General features: G+C 35.0%; 1 protein-coding gene and 1 long non-coding RNA gene across 3 annotated transcripts in view; both read left to right on the top strand.

The window, feature by feature from the left end:
* LOC101893323 (monocarboxylate transporter 10) overlaps positions 1-9,055 on the top strand; it is a 35,795-nt gene extending 26,740 nt beyond the window's left edge. For both annotated transcript variants that reach the window (XM_020038486.2, XM_005188280.4), the window contains exons 3-5: positions 4,283-5,440; positions 5,500-5,640; positions 8,965-9,055. In XM_020038486.2, coding sequence (XP_019894045.2) covers positions 4,283-5,440; positions 5,500-5,640; positions 8,965-9,008 — 1,343 coding nt within the window. In that variant the 3' untranslated portion in view covers positions 9,009-9,055. The remainder of the gene's footprint in view (positions 1-4,282; positions 5,441-5,499; positions 5,641-8,964) is intronic.
* Positions 9,056-10,017: 962 nt separating this feature from the next.
* Positions 10,018-10,520, top strand: LOC131802440 (uncharacterized). The gene is made up of 2 exons (XR_009342179.1): positions 10,018-10,257; positions 10,317-10,520. It is a non-coding gene; the product is annotated as an uncharacterized LOC131802440 (long non-coding RNA).
* Positions 10,521-25,474: the final 14,954 nt, after the last annotated feature.

Raw genomic sequence — 25,474 nt, 5'->3', positions numbered from 1 at the left:
TCGTTTCTGTAATCTTGCCTTGAATGTGTTAGTTTGTGGAACTCTAAATGTCGAAAGCGTTCGGGGGATATCTTACAATTATTATTCAAATTAATATTTAATATATAATCGTACATTTATTTCGATTGTAAATTATACGAGTATTGCAGCCCTGAGTTACCTGTGTTGTAAATAAAAACCCAGTAAAAATCTGGCGGGCCGACTTGATGATACCCTACACCCCTTTGCATATTGAGGAGAGCTTTATAAAACAAATAAAAAACATAAAAACCAAATGAAAAATATGTAAGGAACTATATCGTATGTAAACCGATTTCGACCCTATTTGGCATCCTTATTTTCAGGATTAATTTGGTCGTATGTGCAAAATTCCATACTATTTGAACTGATATCACACGTATGGTGCACAATAAAAAGCAAATCGGACGATGCATCTTTGTTATGGTAGCTATATCTAAATTTTGACCGATTATCTCAAACTCGTCCTTCGGTCAAACAAATGACTTGTACAAAATTTCATCTGGATCGGGTAATAAATGCAACTTGTATTTTGTTTAAAATACATGGATAGATTGACGGACGAAGTGACATGCATAAATCGACTCAGAATGTGATTTTACGCAGATCATCAAAAGGAACTATGGGTCTATTTCGTTTCCTTCTGCCTGATACAATCAAATGCACAAAGCCATAATACCGTGAAACATGGTGTTTGGTATAAAAAGAATAAATAATTCATTTGATTGATGGAAATGATAAATAACGAGTGGCGATTAATTAGAAACAATTAATCGATAAATCCATATTTTTAGCAAAAATAGAAAATTGCCATAAATAAAAACACTTAATTATTTAATAATTACAAAATTATCTGTTTATTCAAATTATTACAAATGAATTTACTTATTTAGTACAGAATTTAAAAATAGGAGCTTTGATAGCCGTTTTTGGCTAATCTGCTCCGTTTTTTCGTTATAATGGCACCTGCTTTGGAAAAAGTTGTTCTGATGGTACAGACATACCAATCAAAAAGTGATTGGTCTGTTCCAGAACTGAAAGAAAGTAGAAGTTTTTACAACGAAAACCGATATTTTCTTTTTGCTATTGAAAAAAATTGCAAAACTAGTCGATTCTTGAAGGTTCTGGAACCGAACAAATATTAGGTATGCATGATAACTCAATATTTTGTAATACATTGTACAAAATCCAGTAAAAGAGAGTAAATCGGCAATGCAATTTGCATTCTGAGAGTTTAGAATTTCTTACTAGGAAAATTTACTAAGCAAAAATTATATAACAACTTTCGAGTTATCGAACATAACTATTTTTGTGCAAGGCGGCACAGCTTAGGTTAGACCGATCTTATATCATCCCATGCGTCTATTTCATTTTTGAACGTGGCCGATCACGAACGGTATTAAGGTGAGGGTACATTAGCAGCTTGGCATCATGCAAAGACTTCATGCACCTTTAGTAACTAGGGTTGCTACCGTCTATGCTCATTTTTGGTTTTGGGTGTCTATCGATTATTATTTTGAATGGCCGATTAATTCAATTGTCCAAAATATAATTTGGGAGAAAAAATATTCGGTTATTACTAAATTTTCGATTAATCGTGCCATGCCATTACGTAGGATACCTTGGAAAGGAAACTCGCGTTTAACGCTTAAATACTTTCAAGGTGATCTAGGCTCTTTGGATTGAATAAACCACATGCTAAGGAAAAGTACACAAGCTGCAAGCTACCTGACGTCACAAAGCGATATTTTTTAACTGGTCCAATGGGTCCAATGGAGTAAAAATAAAGGGTCAGATAAAAAACTGTAACAAAGTCACACGCCATAACTTTTACATTATTTTTTTAATTTTATTGAATGAAAGCAAAAAATGTCGGAAATAGCATCAATTTTAGAATAAGTTTAGATTTTTTCGAATTGGTCACCTTTCGCACGAATTATGGCCTTTAAACGGCCAATGAAACCGTCACACACTGCTTAAATGTTGCTCTGCGGTATTATGGCCCATTCCCGGCGGAGGTGATCGATACTTTCGTATTTTTTAGTGCCAACCTTGCTTTCCAAAATACTCCAGGCAAAATAGTCCAACTGATTGGTATCCGGAGGTTTTGGTGGCAATTGTGCGCTGGAAATGAAGCGGGGAAGTGCTGAGTGCGATGGTGCTGAGTTCTGTTGGAATGTCCAAGATCTGCGGCCAAAATGTTTGCGTGCCCAAGGCTTTAATACACCCTCCAGAATATCATCGCGATAATATTCAGCATTTATTCTGATGCTACGGTCGATTAATACGAGCGGAGAGCGACCTTGAGTTCGGGTGTCAACCGGAGGTGCACATTTTCACCTGACCTCTTTGGCAAGTAAACACGATCATTTTGTTCGCTTACAAACTGCAGCGAATGTTTTCTCATCGGAGAAAACCAATTTCGGCCAAGGGAAGCAACTTTTTAGCTCTTTTGAGTCTATTTTCTTTGTGTTGCGGTGTAAGTTCTTGCACTTTTTGGAATTTCAATGGCTCATTTTTCAATATTTGCCAAATGAAGCATTGCGATATGTTCAGCTCACGAGCCATTTTCCGGCCAGTGCGACGCCGGTTTCGATCAATTCGCTTCTTTACTTTTCGAACCATTGCTGCTGATGTTGCTGTTTTCTTCCGTCCACTTCCTTGACGTCGGGCTACGCTACCAGTATCACGGTCCCGAGCGATGGTACGAGACATAAAAGCTTTATTCACATTTAAATGCTGGAGCACTGTAACGATAGCCACTTGTTGTTTTCCAGCCAAATATGAGGAAATTACACTATCACGCTTGAATTCTATCACAAATAACTTTTTTTCTGGAAAATTCTTGTAAACAATATTATGATCTGTCACTGTAATAATTTTAACATATGTCGGACGAGTGGCTTAGAAATGAGAGCAGTCTGAAGTTGGTTGCAGTTTTTTCATCTCACCCTGTAGTCTTTTGAAAACTTGCAGACGATGATCTATCATTTCCGAGGGGAAAACGCCAAATCTACTGTCATTAAAATAACTTACAACTAAACTAGAACAAGAGATCTTAACGTAAGAACGGAGAAGGGAATTATCTCTAGGAAAACCATGATAGGGCATTTCGATGAATCACTTTTCATGAATAAGACAATAAACATTTTCACTAGCTTCACATTTCATTGATTTAAGGCCATTGGAATGGCTACGTCCATTTAAGATCTGTGAGCTCTTTCCATCCGTAGAAAGGAACAGGCGCAAATTGGGTACTTCAACCTAAGATGAACATAATTTAATCCATTCTAACATACACATTTGTAGTCTGGTGTACAGACAATATAGCAGAAATTCTAACGACATATGGGTCGCCCAAATGATTACAAAACAAATAACTTTATGCCGCTAACTAAAACAGAGTTTAATAAACCAATAGCAGCAATTTCTTTCCGGGTTTCCATGTACACCTACACATAAAAGTATGCCCGGAATGATGAGCACAGCAGACTTATAGCTGATTTATGTGCGTTCAAATCAGCGGTGCTCAAAACCGTGTTCTAGAACATGAAGAGAAAAAAGAGATAATTTAAGAGAAAATTAAAATTCTGTTTTTCTTTATATTTTACGGTTCTATTTAATTGTTTTTAAACACGAATGTTTGCCAAAATAATTTATAAAGCAAATGGATAAAAAATATTTGTATAAATAATGACTTACCACTGTTTTGCTCTTGATTTAAATAAGCAAAGAGAAATTTGACTGAAAAGAGATATTTCTTCTTGAGCACCGCTGGTTCAAATAGAACATATTTAATTGAACTTCGTTTCTCAACTTTGCTTTTAGTTTATTTCCTACTTTTTACAGTTCTTAAATGTCAGCAATAAACAGATCTACATTATTATTTATTGTATACAAGCCAATAACCCAAATAAAGATACGACTAATCGATGTTTAACAATGCATAGGTTATTGGCTGAAGTTAGTTTGCTGTAGTAATTAAACTGTATAAACAAATAAATACTTGGACTTGCTTCCCTTCCTTGCAACCTAACCTAACAAAACGAATAATGATTTAATACGTATTGCCGATTTAACAACTAGGACATTATTTTGTGGGGTTTGTAGAACTTTTAATAAAAAATTAGCAGATATGTTTTACGAACTTGAAAAGTTTTGCAAGTCTTTTCACGGGAGTAAACACCATATTTAATAGTTAATTTAAAAAATATTTTTAAATATACAAATACGTTGATTATCTCTTATTTTATCTTCTTTCCAGCACTTGTGGGCTCACTGACCATTGGGACAACATTTCTTCTTTCTCCGGTGGCCGGTTGCCTCACAGACAAAATCGGTCTACGCCTTACCACACTAATCGGAGGGATTTTATCTTCCGGTGGGCTGTTACTATCATCATTCTTTACCTACAGTACTGGAGCTTTGTACGTCACCTATGGCATCATGTTTGGTCTGGGTGCCGCCCTAGCCTATACCCCGACCTTAGCTATTCTGGGTCACTATTTCAAACGGTACCTGGGTAAAGTTAGTGGTTTTGTGACGGCGGGATCGAGTGTTTTCACCGTTATCTTGCCACCCGGCATGGATTACTTAATTAAATCGTACGATCTGGAGACGACGCTGAGAATAATGAGCGTTATTTGTACCTTTGTAATTCTATGTTCGTTTGTGTACAAACCACTGCACCCGCCTCCAGCGCCACCAAAAAAGAAACCAGGACGCTCGAAAGCCAGCATGGTAATGCGGTCCATCATCAATGTGGAAATTTGGAAGCGTAAAAAGTATGTCATTTGGGCCCTGTGCATTCCGATGGCTCTGTTCGGTTACTTTGTACCTTATGTTCACATGATGAAATTTGTACAAATGTCCTATCCGAACAATGATCAAAATCTTCCAGTTATGTCCATTGGTATAACCTCCGGCCTAGGCCGTTTGATATTCGGAGCCATAGCCGATCTTCCCGGCGTCAACAGGATATACTTGCAGCAACTGTCATTGAGCTGCATTGGTGTAGTGACAATCCTACTCCCCCTGACCAGTTCCTATGTCCTGCTCATTGTATTCAGTTTGATTATGGGTCTGTTCGACGGCTGCTTCATATCGCTATTGGGCCCGATTGCCTACGAGATATGTGGACCGTCGGGAGCAACACAAGCCATTGGCTTTTTGTTGGGTCTAAGTTCACTACCACTTACCATTGGGCCTCCGGTGGCGGGTATAATCTTCGACAAAACTGGTTCATACACAATACCATTGATATTGGCTGGCATACCACCGATCATTGGATCGGCCATACTATTTTTGATACGTTTCATTAGAGACGATCCATCATTGGAGAAGACGAACGGAGTTATGGTGACCGCAAATGGAACGGATGCCAATGGTGGTGACAACGATGAAGATGTGGAGAAACATCTAGGTAAGGTATTAATTGAAGCTCTTTACAACATATCCTTAATGCCATGCCATTTTCCTTAGCATCCAAACAAATACAACCTTTAATGAATGGACATTCCAAAGCAGCAACCTTAAATGGCAATGGTTCCGTGGAACATCGGCCGGAATCCGAAACACACGATCCAGCTGCCGCCAATGGAAAAGCTCGCTTGGCCGATACAGGTATTACCCAAATGTTTTCTACAGCCTTCAAACGCATTTTCCCCAATGCTTGTGCTTTTGCTTCCGCTGAATGTGATAGTCGTAGTAACAATCATAGTCATAGTAGTTGTAGTAGTAGTAGTGATCGCTCCAAACCGTATGCTAACCATAGTTCACTAAGTTCAAGTGCTTGTACTAACAAATCGATAGATGTAAATACCGCCTTGGTAACGAACGACTCAAAGTCATCGACCCTCTATCAGTTAAACGATTCTTCAGGTGCTTCGGTCCACTCCCAACCGGGAGTGGATAATGGAAGCCTAAGTCAACAACGTCAGTATAAATATTCTATTTATTAATCTATAAATTATGAAATATTTTACTAAAATTATGTATCCGTGAATTACTATAAGGACGGAGGTATCTATATTCTGACAAAATTTTCTGTGCAGAAAATAAGTATTGTAATTAAACTTGGCTTAACTAACACAACACACTTGCATACATATGTACTATATACACACAAATACACACCCACACACATATTATATGTTTTATATATTTTTGCGAATTCAGTATTTGATTATTGCTTATACATCGCATAAATATATAATAACCAAAACAAAAGTACTTTTTGAAAAATTATAGGACAGCATTTTTTCGATACGAAAGTTAATACAAATTTTTTTTTGTGGCTTTATCAGATCTCAGAATAATAATAATTAATGGTAAAATTGAAAGAAATAACATTTGGCTTCTTGATGTCGATTAAAAATTTCAAGCAAACGAAAGTAGTCACGTAATTCTACTTCAATCGGGCTTCGCCGACTTACTGATATTCTATCGACCTGTTTTAATTATACAATTTAAATATTGTTCAGTACATGGATTAACATTTTTCACATTTTTAGAAAAACTTGATTTAAGGCAAATGGTGTCAAAGGAATAAGTATTCAACATCAAGTTAAACAGTCAGATCCAGAAGATAATGTACGTGTAATACAATTTTCGGAAATGACAATATCAATTTTGGGATACCAACAAGAATTTAATTAATAATTTCCATTCGCGTCATATTCTTATATTGTCGAGTTGAGCTAAACTCTGATATAAGTGCAATTTCTAAGCATAGCGTCAAATAAAACAACCGGTAAAGAAATGTGAAAGGTCGGACGTGGCTGACTTTATGATACCCTACACCACTATGTATATTTAGAAGAACTACCCATTAAAAATATAAGTTTAAATTGGGAATTAATGTGAAGTGGATCGCGCATTAGAGCTTTAGAACAGTTATAATTTGGAATCATATCCAACTCTGAATAGATTTCCACCAAATTTGACGGAGCCACTACTTATAGAGCATAGTATGACTTCGAGAAGTATTATATTATAAAATATATATTGGAAGTATTTGCTTCTAGTCTGAATTCGTGCAAAAATCCACTCAATTTCGGCTGATATTAACCAGTTGGACAATAAACGTCAAATCGGATGATCAAGGATCAAGAGGAACTATGGGTCTATTTCATTTCCTTCGCCATGTTACAAATAAATGCACAAACCACAGTGTAGAGTGGGGTATAAATAGTATACGTTGAATTATACTATGAGCTTAAAAATTTGTTAAGTCTGCAAACATAATCTTTTCAATCAGGAATATCCGCGCGAAATTCTCCACGTATCATGAATAATTAGGAGCAATAATTTACAAATGTTTGCAACGCTAATAGGTCTTCCTCGCGTATTGCTTTTTCTATATGTTGTGGAAGTTCGCACAACACACACTCAAACAATTATACAAGTCACCATGGAGGAGTCTATTTTTGACAGAATTCTAGAACAGAAAGTTGTACTGTGTGAAACAAAAATCCCAGGCGGAGACTCTTGAATTAACGTATTCCTAGCAAGTGTGCCATCCGGAAGCTGCTGTTTAAGGGAAAGCTCAAAGTTAGGGGCGTAAACGAGAACTTTATAGAAGATTTGGAAACCGAAAAATTTCTCTCCTACCAAACCACATTATGGTTTTCTAGGCGAAATCAAAAAAAAAAAAATACCTAGAGGCTCTGAACTAGTATATATGCTGGCAGTTTAAGGCACGTAAATCTAGAATGTGCCAAGCCATTAGAGGAAGTATAGCTAGATTTAAGGTTTGCGTGAAAAAAAAGCCCACACATTTTGTGTGGAATAATGAGAAAATAGGGAAAAGGCACCAGTAAAGCTGCAACGAGCACATTAACGGGTGTCATTGCGGGACATCTGGTTTTGGAAGTACTCCTATAAAGCGATAAACTTCTAGGTCTGGGAAACGTCACTTGAATAAAATACCTTTGACAATTTTAGACGAAATCGGTTCAGATTTTGATATAACTCCCATATATGTTTCGTCCGATTGTTCATCAAGGTATTCTGCACTCCAAAACAAGAATTTTCAGTTCAATATGTTAGGACATACCTAAAAATAACTTTGCCAAGTTTTGTCGAGATCGGTTTAAGTTATGATACATTTCCCATATATATTTCCTTTTAATTTGATGTAAATAAGGACGCTATATTTCTCTACTAAATATTCATAGTGGTGTTAGATAGCATAAAGTCGGTCTATTTTGTAGTTGCTCTCATATGACCGTAGAACTGGTATCAAATGTTCATTCATTGCTTAATGTTATTTTTTTGTAATTCGCGCCCTCTCTTTTGAGGAGTTATGTTGGCAATCCTTCGTTGAATTGGGATTGAATTCAAATTGGAATCTCAAGATTCCATCTTATGTGGCTGATATCGAAAGGATTGAATAGGTCACTAATTTGTCATAAAATTTCCAATTTTAGATTTTTTATCCCTAGATAACCAAGACTCTCCCAGATTTGGAATTATTAACTGTTTTGAAAAACACCAATTATATAAGAACTTTTCAAATTTATGAATTTGAAGACGACGATATATTTGCCTTTTTAACCCCATTTCAATTCCCATAATTTTGAAAATATTATAAGCTTGTCGTACAGTGTAATCAACGACGGCATTACGGACACGAATTTGTATACATGCGTGGTGTAGGGTACAATAAGGCTATCCAATGTACAGATTTATCACTAAATTTTGAACTATTATTTAAGCTATGTCTTCTATAGAAATATTTGAATGCTTTGATTAAATAGATGTGTGTCTTGATACTGCATTATTCCAAATAATATATTTTTTTCAATCCATTAAATATCTGTTTATTTTCTAAGTAAATAATTTTGTTTTCGTTTTATATCTGTGACTGAGCTGCTTCAAATGCTTACCCTAGACTTATTGTTATTGTTGTTTTATACATATTTCAATCTGGTTTTATTTTTTCAGAATCTCTGACGGATGCACTGCCCTCGTACAAAGAAAATGTTTAGCAAATAACTATTCATTGATTGTTGACTAATTAGCCTAAGTTTTTTTTTTTATAAAAAAAGTTGAAAAAATAATATCGGATGTAGAAGAATTAATTTTAATTCCCGTGCCCCACTTTCATGACGACATATCATTGCTGACACTTTTTTTTTAGTTTCTTCTTTTTTCACATGCGTATAACTCTGACCAGACGTACAATCTCGACTTGCCTGAATCTAATTTTGTTTCTATTTCTTCACTGCCAATGGACATTCCTCCCAAGCCCCTTGAAATACCAAAGTGTGATCCTAGAACAGCTCAAGCCAAATTAGGAGAAAGAAAAGGATGACAGACACCAAACCATACCGAGAATTGTAAATAGACAACAACAACAAATACAAATGAATACACATTGATATTGGCAGTTAAAATAGGCGATACACAATTATATGCATATGTATGTAGGTAATGCATACTTTTTTTTAATTTTTTAAGAGATGTACCATAATAATGAAAAAAAAAAAAATAATAAAAACAACATATTTTATACAAACACAAAGAAAAGTATTGTTTTAATTGAAATCATTGCGTAGAAGGTATTGTCCGTTTAAAGGGATTTGAAAATCTGCTGGAAATTGGAATGAATGGCACTCGTTTTATTGTTAACTCTAGCGGATTAAGTCTCTAAAACAGCGAAAAAGTGAAGACAATTAAGAAATCAAGCTGCAGTTGATATTTAATCTAAGTCTATACAATAATGTCAACTCGTAAAATAATCAAGTGGCGGTGGCTTCTTCTTTGGGTGAGAATGTTCGAGAATTCTCCTTTAGCTCCCTAAGGATTATTTAGACAATAATCGGCTTCGTCCTTTCAGCACAAGAGTATAAAGGTATTTATTGGCCTTTGAAAGATCTCTATCCTTTATTTTTATTGTACCAAAAAGTACAATCTCAGGAGCCTGATAACATTTCAATTCCGTCATCAAAATTCCAAACAAAGCCTATTTTAGCACAAATTTGAAGCAACCCCAACATACCAAAAATACAATACAGCTTGAGAATAATATTATGAAAATAGTTTATCGTAGGAATTCCTCAACATTGCTAGAGAAAAACTTTTTTGCACAAACTTTTCTCAAATCTGTCCTTTGTTGACAAATTTGTTTTGATTTTTTTTTTTTTTTTGTGAAAATTGTCAACAAAAAAAAATATTTTCTTTGGTTAAAATCAAAATCACGCGAATTTAAGACCCATTTCTGGACGAAACTCTAAGGTAATGATGAATAATAAATCTGGGAATCTGTAGTGTATATTTTTTCAATCTCATTTCAGAATAGAGGCGTCAAAAAGTTGCAAGAATTCAAGAGATGTGAAGAATTAGTGGAGGAGATGCGGAAGCTCAAATAAGGGGAAAGAAAGCATCTAGATATCAATGCAACAGGAGGCAGCGACAGCTGGGATGGCGATCAATGAATGAAATGTGTAAAATAATTAAAAAAATTAAAAAATAAATATTTTATACCATTGAAAAAATAAGCTTGATATAATATTACATTCGTAAGCTTATTCTGCAATTACAAGAATAAGCTTATGAATAAGGCTGGAAATACATAAAGAGCTTGAAGTCATGGCTAGGCATATTTTGTGACATTTCATAAAGGGATTACAGAGCCGCACCAAAATCCTGCCGTCGTTTTCCATTATAATTTGACATTAATATGCCTAGCTATGACTTCAAGCTTGTTATGTACTTAGCCCTTAAGGGTTCCCTTTCGATTATTCTACAATTGTTAAACAAGCATTTCTCAATACATTCTCAAGATTTTCTCAAGCTTAAGGCTTATGTTTGAAAGCTTATTAAAATATTATTCTCAAGTCAATTTGGTATGTTGGGACTCCATTGTGTACAAATACTTTTTTGAGAAATATGAAATTATTCAAAAAAAAAAAAAAAAAAATGACAGTATTTTATAGGAAAGCAAACCAAAATTTAAAATTTTAGCTTAATTCGTGCGCAAAGTACCTTTTTAAAATGTTTTCCGGTTAAGCGGTGTTATTTTTTAAATTATCGGTTGTTTATTTCAAAAGGTGAACTAATACTTTGCAAAAATTGAAGAGACATAACATTGCCAATCTCAATAGACAAATTTGTGGCTACTCTAATTCTACGAGGAATCCAACCTGTGATTGCACAGTGGTCGAGGTCGTATGGGAACAGCGGCCAAAAATACTTTCAGTGCAGATATCAATATGATTCTTTGGTTATGGTACCTTGATGGGATAAAAATAAAAATGTGACAAAATGGATATGGTCGATGCATGTTTTGGCATGGTCCCCTTACAAAGTACCTCCCGAATAAGGGTTATTTGCCCAATTTTTGTCACATTTCTACACTAGGTTGTTCTGTTCTTCTTACGTTCTAAAGAGCTGAAAATAGTCTTACTGAAAATTATTAGGAACGGCCTGCCTTCAGGTAGAGTCCCCCTGTATAGGTACCTCCAAAAATAGAAGTATTTTTTATACAAATCAATTCAAAATAGACAATTTTTTTGTAAACAAAATAAACAATTCAATATAAAATTAAATCAAATTACTAATGGATATTTATAAATTTCAGTGTTATTCAAGTAAATCAAATGCAGATTTTAATAATACAGATTTTTTTGCTTGGTTTGGAGGTTAATAAGATCTGTGTTTGTTGAAACACGAGAATTTTTTCGGGTATGATTTAGTCGAAACTCTTTTATATCTTTGTTTCTAGACTCCACGGCTGCCTCCTATAATTCTCCAATCGATACAATGACAAATTTGTAATGTCGGGTACATGTATTACAATTTTATAAGCTGCGGGTGGAAGATAGTTCTATTTGTTAACTCTTTAGCTGTTTCCAGTGCAAAGGCCTAACATTTTTGGACATTAATATTATACCCAGAAGACAATGCAGGCAATATTATTAAACACCCCTCAATTATATCCTTATCAATCCCAAACAAAAAAAAAAAAAACATATTCTATGTCACTAACACCATAGAACTGACAAAATTGGAGTGAAGTCACTTCAGTATATTGGCCATAACATACAAATCTGACAAAATCTGAAAGTTAAATTAGCACTTCTAGAATCTTAGGACCATTACTAATGGCGTGAAAAAAATTACATTGGAGGATTCAGGGGGGAAAACAATTAAAACTTTAATTGAAATCCAATATTATTCTCAAAATTAATCTTAAAGACAACTCAGAACACTCACATCTTCTATATTATACACAACTACTAAACACGCAAATTACTGCACTAGAAATAAGTCAATACCTTGCTTTTCAATAATTATGCCAAGATTTGTCATTTTAAAATGTATTTAATTTTGTAATACAGTTCTATTTTTGCTCCACTTTTTCACTGATCGCACTGAAAAAAGCAACTAACTACATTTTCTCCTTTTTTATGCTATTCTCGAAGTGGGCCGTTAGAATGAAACCCAAATTATTATTTTTTCTTAAAAGCTTAACCTCTTAAAAGTTCGTGTGTACACATTTGACAATAAATATCTGATTTTCATTTTTTTAATTTTGGCCAATGACAGCGACCACTGTGGATTGGTGAGACGCTCCGTAAAGAACAAGCGGGTTTAGGCCGGGACAATCGGGAAAATCGTTAGTAGATAATATAGCTTGTGTTACATAATCGAGCAATCGATAGAGCACAACTCTCCTCTTTATATTCGAACGAGAATTCGACACTGATGCCATCTTGATACTCATTATAAATAATGATATTCCAGATTAGATAGTCTCCCTAAAACAAGAACTGAATAATGGAGCTCAATATAAAGTACGCTATAATGGTAAGTAGAGCTAACTCCGGGAGTGACACAAGGATGTGTATTATCACCCACGTTATTCATCGTATTCTTGGACTGGGCAATGAAAGAAACAAACTCACATGTTCCTGATGGTATACGAAGGGACATAAACAATTTTATTGGTAATATTGATTACGCTGATGGTATCTGTCTATTGACACACAACTTCTTCGATATGGAGGCAAAACTTATGAAACTATCCCATAACGCTTATAAGGTCGGATTACAAATGCATTTCACCAAGACTAAGCAAATGCGTATCTGTTCAGAAATCTCAAGGCCAATGACCATGAATGAAGTAACAATTGAAGATGTAACGTCGTTCAATTACCTTGGATGCATAATATCCAAAGATAGCGGTTCAGCGAAAGACATAATTGATGGTATCAATAAGGCGCGGTCAGCATTTATGAAATTTTGTGGAGATCCATATCCAAATTCAAGAAAACAAAATAAAAAAATATTCAACAGCAGCTGTACGGCGCATGTTCTACATGGAGCTTTACAAAATCCACGCAACAAAAGGTACAATATTTTGTGAAACTAAAAATCAAACAAATATAACACGTTTACAGGCCCAACTGGATATCAAACGAATCGCTTTGGAAAATGGCGAACTGCAATTCATTAGCAATTTAAATACTTAAAAACAAGTAAAAAAGCTGTAAGTTCGTCGGGGCCGATCTTTGAATACTCTCCACCATTTGGAACGATTTTGGCAATTTTCAAGAAAATACAATTCGTTAAAAATTCTGTTAAGATCTTAAAAATACCGAATGTAGCCGTTATGTTAGGTTCTATACGACGTGGACCTGCATATGCAATTTTTGTCATGAGCCATTACAATATTCAAATGCGAAACTTGAATGATGGCTATATGAAGACGTGGGCCTGCGAAGACAATTTTCTGTCTTAGGCTGTAGTACTCATTACGAATTTCAAATCCCAAATTTGAAGCAATTCCGGAAAATAATGTTGTTAAAATCATCAAAATACCGAATATCGGGAGGTACGTTATACTGGGGCTATACGAAGACGTGTACCTGCACAGACAATTTTTTGTCATAGGCTGTAGTAACCATTACGAACTTCAAATACCAAATTTGAAACATTTCCGGTGAATAATGTCGCTTAAATCACCAAAATTCCGAAAAAAAGGAAGGTACCATTATATGGGGACTATACCAAAACGCCCATTTTCACCCATTTTCAATACCAAAAGGGGTCTTAAATCTATATTTCGAGGTGTTACAAATGGAGTGACAAACTTAATATGGACATGGATTGGTCATTCGCTAAGACAACCTGATGAGGTCGACTCCTAACCTCATCACAAAGCGATGTAACTAACGAAAGAAAAAGAAAATGCCGCGAGTTGATCTTTCTCGTTCCGTGGCTGGAAGGGAACTCAATTTATTTACAACATATTCTTAACACTAAAGCTTACATCTAATACATTAACACATGCATTTTATTTACTAATGCACGCTGTGCATTAACGCACACAATACGTTGCGGGAGAAAACGAAACGTACCTAATTTGTGATCGACTCTTTCTTATCTTCTATTTATGGCCGTGACATTTATTACATTATTTATTACCGACCGTAAACCTAGCATTTGGAAAACACATGCATCTTAAGTGTTTTCTTTATTTAACTAATTTACATTCTTCGGAAAAGACAAATAAAAATGAGATAAGAATTTAAAGAAGAACATTCAACACACAAACTATTTTTACAACATGTACAGTTTCTACAAAACTAAACATACTCCCGGCCTTAAAAGATCCTAATCTTTTAACAAACTTCGATCGATTCTATTTTTTTAAATTATATAAAATAAACATAATTTTCTTAATATTAAGAATTGGATAAAACTGTGCTAAAGTTATATCTTATTTCAAAATTAATTTCTAACGTAAAAATAATCTCCGAAGTATGCTGCTTGAAACTAGGTAATTGCACCCATGACATCCACCAACCACTTGAAGTCTGGATCTCTCCGCCAGCGATGATCAGATACCTGGGATATTTTTAAATCCTTGCCATGATTCAATGACAAATCTTCTGCATGGATACGTCGTTTACTCATACCCATGTTGTTATGTTCTCCACGACTTCTGAACCATCCCGGGCGTTCCAGACGGAAATTATCAATCTTGTCTTTATGTCCATCGCTAATACAATGCTTGGCCGGGGTTTCACTTTCTTCTTCTTCGGGAGGAGCAAATACAGGATTCTTGTGTTCCTGTAAATTCCTTGTTGGCAGCCCTTCTTCAATTTTAATTTTGCTCATTATTTTTCTTTCGACTCGCGGAACATCAAGGCGATCGTTTTCATTTTTTCTTTCGATAGCTTCTAAGTCCTCAACTACCTTTTGATGAGTCCCTAAACTACCTTTGATATTATCAACATGCTTCTTCATGTTCACCTTTTCAGGTGCTATTCTTGAAATGTTCCCACTTCTCACTATGCGGTAACAAATTCTAAGAAAATGGTAATGACTTGTGTAGTCATCCTGTTTTCCAACTACATCCAAATACCGCACGTATTGTGACGATAATGTTTGAAATTTTCTATCGATGTTTTCTATTTTTGAGAAATAACATCTTCTAATCTCCTCCCAAAAATCAAATAAAGCATCGATAAGTTTAACCGTTATCCCAATGTCTTGTCATGAAATTTTGCATGAACTAACCTCACGAATTCCATTTTCGAGGACTTGAATTGACACTGAATTGTTGGCGTAGACCTTGTCTTACACTTGGTCCCATAGAGATCACATCTTCGATAGATAAAACTGTCCGGAAAATGTCCCCATAAATGAACAATGATTTCGTTGCACATATAGCGACGTTTTGTTGAAAGTAAAAGTTGTCTTGATCAATACCATCCAACTCCGACAATAAAAATCATTAATCAAATGTATAGTAACTCATCAAGCCGAACTTTTAATTCCCTCTACCATTTGGAAGAAACTTGAAAATTTAAAAAAACAAATCGTTGAAAAATACTGCTTGAATGAAAACTGTTATATGGGGATATGCGAAGACTTGGACATGCATATGCAATTTTTTATCATAGGCTGCAGAACCCATTGCGAACTTTAAATACGAAATTTGAAACGATTCCGGTCAATAATGTCTCTAAAATCATAGAAATACCGAATATTGGGAGGTATCGTTATATGGGGTCTATACTTAAACCCGCCGCATTTAAGAACTTCGCCTGCCTACTGGCAAAACACATGTGTACAAAATTTTGGCATTCTATCTCAATTCGTTCGAGAAAAAGCGTGATTACAACAGACAGACAGATACACACAGGCTGACATCGCTAAATCGACTTAAAATTTTATGCTGATCAAGAATATATATACTTTGTCTGACATGTCGATTTAGCGATGTCCGTCTGTCTGTTGTAATCACGCTATCTTCAGAATTGAGATACAAAGCTTAAAATTTGCATACGTGTTTATTTAGCTGGTACGCTGGTTAAGTTCGTAAAAGGGTCATGTAGGTCCACGTTTTCATATAACCAAAATATAACGGTACCTCCTGATATTCGGTATTTTGATGATTTTGGCGACATTATTCACCGGAGTAGTTTCAAATTACGTATTTAGAGTTCGTAATGGGAACTACAGTCTGTGACAGAAAATTGTGTATGCAAGTCCAGGTCTTCGTATAGACCCCATATGTCAGTACCTCCCTATATTCGGTGCTACAGCCTGTGACAGAAAATTGTCTCTGCAGGCCCAGGTCTTCGTATAGCTCCGATATAACAGTACCTCCCTATATACGGTATTTTGATGCTTTTAGCTATAATATTCACGGTTTATTTCAAGTTTTGAATTTGAATATTGTAATGGCTTATTGCAAACAAAGCATATGTAGGTTCACGTCGTAGAGATACCAATATAACGACTAGATTCAGTATTTTTAAGATTTTAACAGAATTTTAACGGATTTTATTTTTTGAAAATTTTCTAATTCGTTCGAAATGGTGGAGGGTATTCAAAGTTCGGTCTGGCCGAACTTACTGCTTTTATAATTAATTAGGATACCTTTGTTGTTTTAGGAGAAAAATTTGCTGGACTAATGCCCCCTTATTAGACGGTCAAACCGTGGACAAAGTACACGTCTAGTAATGATTGTGTGTTCGTTTAACCGCTTTGATAAACTACAGGCCTTACATTTCTTGTCGAATACCCAAACAATATATAATTGATATTTTCAAAAATCGACATCTTAAAACGTAATTTTTATTTTCTCATACATTTATCAAACTTTTTGGTGCGTTCGATTACGATTTTACATTTGACTACAGCTGTTGGAAAATTGCCAATCGTCTTTTTTTCTTTTGTATTACCACAAAAACTCCAATTGTTGAAACATTCAAAAATGGCCAAAATGGCAAATAATTCTCATGGATGAATTTTACCGTGAGGGAAAAATGTACAAAATTTACTTTATTGCAATTCAATAATAACTTCAGTGTATATACTTGTTTTGCAATTATTTCAAGCGCATAAGTATTTAAGAAGCGAAGGATTAAAAGACAGTGCTATAACACGATTAACAATAATTACTAAACAATAATTACATATGAATTACACATGTCCCTAATTGCACATAAGACCCACATGAGACTAGAAAAAAATACACACGATATGTGCAATTACACATCAGGCGGCAAAACTGGTAATGACGTCTGTGAAATTTTCAATTCCAAAGAACGCGGGAATTGGACTTATCAGGGTTTTCTGCAACACTTTGGAAAGAACAAAGATTTTGAAATAAAATGCTCTTTCTGTACAATACTTGTATCCTGTCATTAAAAAAATAATTTCACTCCAGTCGTTTGTATACATAAGTATTCGTTTTGGTTTTTACATACCTACCCTATAAGCCTTCCATGTTTTTCATCACGAGAATTGAATACATTTCTATTCCCAATACTATACTGCGGTCAATGTGTTATGTCTTTGTGCATTTGTTTGTAACATGGAGAAGGAAGCGAGATAGAACCATTCTGAGTAGATTTTTGCATGTCTGTCCGTCTGTCCATGCATTTTTGTAGAGAAGGTAGAGGTTGCTTTTTTATTCGATTGAGATGAAACTTTCCACAAATCCGTTGTGTGGCCTAAGGGCAAAGCCTATTGATATTGGTAATAATCGGTCCAAATTTAGATATGGCTCCCATATACCGATTTTGAAGAAAATCGATTCAGATATAGCTATAGCTCCCATGTATATGTTTCATCAGATTTGGGGTTTTAAGTCTCTCACATGCGTAATATGCACTCCACAAGAATGATATTTGGTACCAGATGACTTATGGAACTCAAAAATACCTCTGTCAAATTTTATCGTGTTTGGATAAGATTATTTAATAGCTGCAATATACAGGGTGAGATAAAAAAAACTGCAACAAGTAAAACGCCATAATTTTTGCATTTTATAAAATTGCAAAAAATGTCGGAAATAGCATCAAATTTTAGAATAAGTTTAGATTTGTTCGAATTGGGTACCTTTGGCACGAATTATGGCCTTCAAGCGGCCAATGAAATCACCACACGCTGCCCGAATGTTGCTCGGCGGTATTTTGGCCCATTCCCGGCGAAGGGGTTGCCTGCGGTGATGGACACTTTGGTATATTTTAGTGTCAACCTTGCTTTCCAAAATACTCCAGACACAATAGTCCAACGGATTGGTATCCGGAGATTTTGGTGGCCATTGTGCGCTGGGAATGAAGCGCGAAACCTCATTTTGTAACCATACTCGGTTGGCGCGTGCTGAGTGCAATGGTGCTGAGTCCTGTTGGAATGTCCAAGCTCTGCGGCCAAAAAGTTTGAGTGTCCAAGGCTTTAATAAACCCTCCAGAATATTTACACAATCATTTTGTTTATTAACAAACTGCTGGACAACGAATGTCTTTTCATCGGAGAAAACCAAATTCGGCAGTACACTACTTTCTATTGCGGTGTAAGTTCTTGCACTTTTTGGAATTTCAATGGGTTTTGCGATATGTTCAGCTCTCAAGCCATTTTTCGGCCACTGTGACGCGGGTTTCAATCAAGTCTCTTCTTTACTTTTCGAACCATTTATACTGATGTTGCTGTTTTCTTCAGTCCATTTCCTTGACGTCAGGCTACGCTACCTGTTTCACGGTAACGAGCGTTGAAAATCGGTTCTGATATATCTATAGCTCCCACATATATGTTTTATTAGATTTGGTATTTAAGTCGCTCACATGCGTAATATGCACTCCACAATAATGATATTTGATACCGATCATCTGATACAGCTCGAAAATACCTATGTTAAATTTTGTCGAGATCGGTTAAGATTTTTTTATAGCTTCGATGTACATCTTCATTCGATTTTACGGTTATTGTTCACCATATATGAAATATCTGCTCAAATTGGATAAATTTTTTCATATTCAACCAAATTTTTCCATTTGGAGAAATTCGGTCCAGTATATCTATTGTTCCAATAAATGTTTTTTAATATAATCTTTATTGAAGTCCTATCTTGAACTATACAGCAATGTTATTTGGTACTAGAGCTACAAACGCTTTCTTCAAATTTGTTGAAAATCGAATCAGGTTGGATATAGTTCCCAAATTGTGACGAGACAATCAGTTACTTATCTCTTACGATTTTATGTATATAGTGCTCCTGAGTGCTTTGTTGGAAATAAACTACGAAAATTAAAATAAGCAAATCGGTTACAAGTAAAAAGTCATTCTCTTTGAACGGAGTTTCAATGAGCACTGTCTTTTTATTTCGGTTCGAACTATAATTTTTACAGAGTGTATTTGCAATTTTCATTCATCCTGAAAGTATACTTTACAGTGTATGCATTTAAGCTGTTCTTCCCATCGGCGATAACATTTGTTCTCCAAGTACATGGAATAAAGTCAAAATAGAAATCCTGAAAATATGCCAAAAACTTAGCGTTGTTTGGACAACTTCAAATTTGATAATCACAAAATTCCCTTCTCATCTACTACAGTTGAAAAGCGATAGGAAAAGAAATAAAACAAGAAATAAAACAAATATGGAATAATTGGAGGTACAGTTATATGGGGGCTATACCTAAACGTGAACCTGTATAGCCCATTTTCAATACCAAAAGTCCCGCAGACCAAAGACACATCTGATTAAAATTTTAAAAACCTACTTCAATTCGTTCGGAAGCTAGAGTGATTGCCACAAACGGACAAACGGTCGGACGACATAGAATTTTATGCTGAACGACATAGAATTTTATGCTGATCAATAAGATACATACTTTGTGGGGTCTAATATGTATATTTCGAGGTGTTACAAGCGGAATGACAAACTTAATTACCCTCTATACTATGGTGAAGGGTATAGAAAGAATGATTTGTGATCCATGAAGTAAACACACTCACTAGCGGAGTGAAATAATGATGCTTATTTAGTTTCGAAGAATGAAAACATATCGTGAAAAATTTGCAAAGGCTTATGGAGACCTTTATCTAACACCGAAGCTAGTTGGACAATAGCAGAGCAAATTCTCCAGCGGTGTCGTCGTCAATCAACATAAAAGTGGTGGGTGGGCATGAAATTCACTCGTTTTGATTTTGATTGATATTTGGATATGGATGTATAAGTATGGAGGCGGTGGCTTCCAAAATGACTGACATAGATGATATGGAAGGTAGGAAGTTTCTATAGCTTTAGCTTCTTCTTTGCGTAAATGCCAACGTTGGTTGCTTGTGCAGTTAAAGGAATTCCATCTCTCAGAGAGAGGCATAGAATTTACATTAGGCATGCAGAGTTAATAAAAACAAGTGAAAAAGTAGAAAGTTCGGCCGGGCCAAACTTAGAATACCCTACACGATTTGAAAGGAAATTTACCAAAAAAAAAAAAAAAAACTTTGAAAAATACTGCTAAAACTATAAAAATACCAAATATAGGGAGTTACCGTTATATTGGGACCCTTACGAAGACGTGGACCTGTATATGCAATATTTTGTCATATATGGGGCTACTTTTATATGGGGCATATAAAAAGACGTGGACCTGCATAGGTAATCATAGAATGTAGTACCCATTCAAATTCCAAAATTGGTATTTATACCCTACAACACTATGTGTTGGGGGTATTATAAGTTTGATTGGCCCAAAAATTATGTAACACCTCGAAATATTGGTTTCCCACATAGGAAAGTATATATGGATCTTCCTAGCTCGCCGAGCTGAGTCGATCTAGCTATGTATGTCCGTCCGTCCGTCTGTCCGTCTGTCCATGTTAATTTGTAATCACTCTACAGGTCGCAATTATGGCCCGATCTTCAAGAAATTTAGAATGGAGGTGGGTCTGGGGTCAGAATAGAACCCTATTTCTTTTGGAGATGATCGCCAAATGTTTAGGGGTTGAAATGGACCAAATACTGAAAAAATTTCGGATTTTGCAGTAGCTATACAGGTCGCAATTATAGACCAATCGACGCGGAATTTCGCATGTAGCTAGAGTTTAGGGCGGGGAAGAGGCCTACCAATTTGGGTGGTCATCGGATAATATTTAGCGGGTAAAATAGACCATATCTTTTGTGTTGAAAAAATTCAAAATTTTTCATTAAACCGCGAATATTTTAAATCCCGGCGAAATCACAAAGACATGACAAGGTTACTACTGATTTTTACATTGATGTTAACATTCAACAAAACGGATATATAGCAAAATATGTGCGATATATACGTTTATCAAAGAAGATATGCTTGAGAAATCTCTTATATGTCGAGAACGGCTGAACTGATTTCCACAGTTCTCATTAATTCAGAATGGCCTCTTGGCAGGAAAGAAAAAACGTCTAAAAAATCTCATAAAAATATCTCTCTAAAGATGAAAATATTGATTTTGTAAAATTTTCTCATAATTTTTCAATTTTGTCATATATTTGGCATATTTTCATTTTGAATTAAACATTCGGTAATATTTCTACAGCTAACAAAACTAAGTAGTTAGGATATCAGGATATCATATACAGATCGCATTTATGGCCCGATCCTTACGAAATTTTGCATGGAGATAAGATGAGGGTCAGAATAGAAGCTTACTCTTTTTGGAGATGATCGCCATATATTTAGGGGTTAAAATGGACCAAAAAACTGCAAAATTGTCTGCAGGTCGTAATTATCGCCCGATTCTCACGCACATTTGAATGGGGGTTACCGGACATTACAAAAGCCAAGCAGTTTTGGATGGTCATCCAAAAATATTCAATATGTGAAATAGTTTGCCAACTTTTGTAGACAAAATACAGTGACTTTTTGGAGAATTCACAAATACAGGAAAGACGCACTTCTGACTATTTCGTTAACGCTGATTTCGTTGAAGAATATAGTCAAATGTCTGTATCTCATATAGATGCGTTTCAGTCAAAAACCCATAATAAATGTTAATCTTTTGCCACTTCTGAGAGATTATAGGTCATTGGGAAATATTGGTTCCAGATCTAGGAAGACCATTTACGTGCAACATCTACCAATAAATTGGAAATGAGCAAATTAGTTTAAGTTGCTATTATTCGAAAATTAGAGAACGGAACCTGATGGTTTTCTTTTATTATTTGTCACAATATCTTGTGGAATTCTTTCGAGTATCTCGCCTATATAAACTGTATGGTTTATTATAGTGTTGTAGGGTATTCAACGGTCGGCCCCGCTCGACTGTAGCCTTTGCTTACTTGTTTTGTACTGAATTTTTTATTTTTGAAAAAGAAAAAAACTTAAAAAGCCGAAAATGTACCCATTATGGGTTGTTGGACATACCCCAGGGGAGAAAATCTCAAGCCCCGGCTACTGAAAAAAGATTAGACACATTTTAGTGGAAAAAATCTTAATTTCATGATTTGCATTGCTAATATCATTGGTACCATTTTGGAAAGGCAAGAGTGTAGGCTATAATGTGGTATGCAGATCTTAATACCCCAAAATGGGCCTATTTTCGTGCAATACTCCGGAGCAAGTTCCAATAATACCCATTTAAAAAAAAAGGTTTTGTAGAACCGGATATAAACCGGATGTTGTATCCGAACTTTCACGTCAAATAACCGGGTAGACGGGTATTTCCCCCTCAAATAAACTAATTTCCCTTAATCAGGTTAAAAATATCCAACTGCGGTAAAAATTTCAAAATGATCCGAGCATAGCCCCTAAACTTAACTTGCTCCTCAAATTCTGCAATTTGCAGTTTCCAACACAAATTGGGATCAAGGGGGAAATTTAGAAGTACATGTCTCATACTTTTATTATCGTTTAAGTACTGCATTCTTAATGTCAGCCCTAGTCTTTAAAGTTAATACTGAGGAAGGACCGGCTTTGTCTACTCCTTATCTTGACAATTACGAAATATTTAAAACAAGCTATTTAAAAAGTTCATTAAATTCTTCCAATTAATCTAATGCTAGAAGTAAGTACAACACTGAAATTTCAAGAGTTATTAAAAATGAAAAGAATTTCAGATCCTAAAATTTTCTACAAATTTTCAAATTCAAACAGAAGTCTGCGACAATTTCCTGGTAGAATGAAGTTTAGTAATAAAGAAGCCTCTAATAGAAGACATGTTTGCTGAGTTCTTCTTTAAACATTTACTCTACTAATACCTATAATTCATCTTATTGTTATGGCAGTGAAACTATGTAAACTATCTTCCTTTACTTGCTCTCACTGAGGTCGAAGTGTTCTTTGTGTGCATACGAATTTTACAAACCACTTACCAATATTTTTATGATTCTTTATCTTCAGGTTATATTACTTTGGAGATCTAGGTTCATAGCACCTTAACATAAATCTGGAATTGGATTGAAAAATATAGGATATGGCAAAATTGAGTGCAATCCAAGAACTCTTTACACTGTTGCACGTAGAATAATTCATTTTTCTCCGTCAAATAGCTTTTTGTCCTATACTTGAATAAACTTCAATCGGTCATTCACTTTTCTAAAATTTTAATGTTCACAGACTACAAATTGATCGGCACTCTCTTGTGAAATGGTGTGGTATAAATGGAATGTGTAAAAAACTATCATTATGTTGGATTGGAACGCAGATGAAGCATTCGCCCCTTATGAGCACCGCTTAAAACTAGTTGATCTCCCGACATTTTCTAACAATACTTTTTCTCATAAGACTTTTATGTTGTTTTATTAACTCGAAAATATTAATCGGTGAAGTAAAATGTGATGTGTCCTCTCTGTTTACTTGTAATTATATGCTTCTTAATTTCCCTCTAGTAAAATCTAATTATAAACTAAACAATCCGCTGGGATCATTATGTGATCTATATAACAACCTAGACAATCGCATCACTGAGTCAGAAGTTGTAATCACAAATTCTATTCTGCGTCATCAGCTGTAGATACATGCAGTTTCCAGATTTATGTGTTGAGGTTCTTTAAGTAAAATGTAATTTGTGTAGGAGGCGGATATATTTACTATTGCTGGAGTCCCCCAACATTACCAACCCCCAAGTTACAGAATAGGTGTGCTGGTTTCCTTGAATCTAGATTTGCAATATATACATAAATTCTATTTACACCCTACACCACACTGTGGTCAGGGTATTACATCTGTTTTTTTTTTAATATAAAGAAGGAAGTGAGATAGGCCATAGTTCATTTTGACAATCTGCATAGAATCACATTCTGAGTCGATCCGTCTGTCCGATCGAAATTAAAATGTTGTACAAATCATTTATTTGGTCCAAGGACGAACCCTTTTGAAATTGTAAATAATCGGTCAAAATTTAGATATAGTTCAAATATATATCTTCATCCGATTTGCATTTTATTGTGCATCAAATGGGAATTATTATTCCAAATTGGATGGAATTCGGAATATACGCCGAATTGAGCCTAGAAAAAACTATGTCAAATTTGGTGGAAATCGGTTCAGATATAGCTATAGCTCATATATATATATATATTTTCCATTCGATTTGTTGAATTTGTCCTCCAAAGCCGCAATATGCACTCGGTAACAACGACATTCGGGGAAATATATTAATACATCTTTGAAATACTTTTGCAATATACAACTTTACTCGATTTCAAGTTTATTGGACCCAAATTGAATGTATTTTGGCATATACAAGCGAATTCAGGCTCACAGAAATAACTCTGCTAAAATTAATAGAGATCAGTTCATATTTGGATATAGCTCTCATATATATCTTCATCCGACTTCAAGTTTATAGCGCCTAAAGACTGCAAATTAAATTCAAATAGGAAGGATTTTTATGAATATCGGTGCAGACTCATGGGTTCAGAGGAGGATATACTTCCCATATAAGTTATAGTTCCTTTCGGGTTTAATTTATAACTGATGTAAAGCCATAATACGCATTCCAAAACGATCATAGTTGGTATGATTTAATTCTTATTAAATCCCCATAAAAACATTTATTTACGGGTAGCTGTACAAAATATACAAAGTTGTTTGGGGTATCATAAAGTCGGCCCTGTCTAACTTTTGCCTTTCTTTACAGGTTTTTATATCTTCCATTATGCAGGGTATGGAGGGTATATTAAATTCGTCATTCTCATCAAAATAATAATTTTAGACCTAACAAAGTATATGTA

This window comes from Musca domestica, unplaced genomic scaffold (genome assembly GCF_030504385.1).
Source record: "Musca domestica strain aabys unplaced genomic scaffold, Musca_domestica.polishedcontigs.V.1.1 21, whole genome shotgun sequence".
NCBI lineage: Eukaryota > Metazoa > Arthropoda > Insecta > Diptera > Muscidae > Musca > Musca domestica.
The sequence above is the reverse complement of the archived record's forward strand: the minus strand, read 5'-3'. Positions and strand labels throughout refer to the sequence as shown.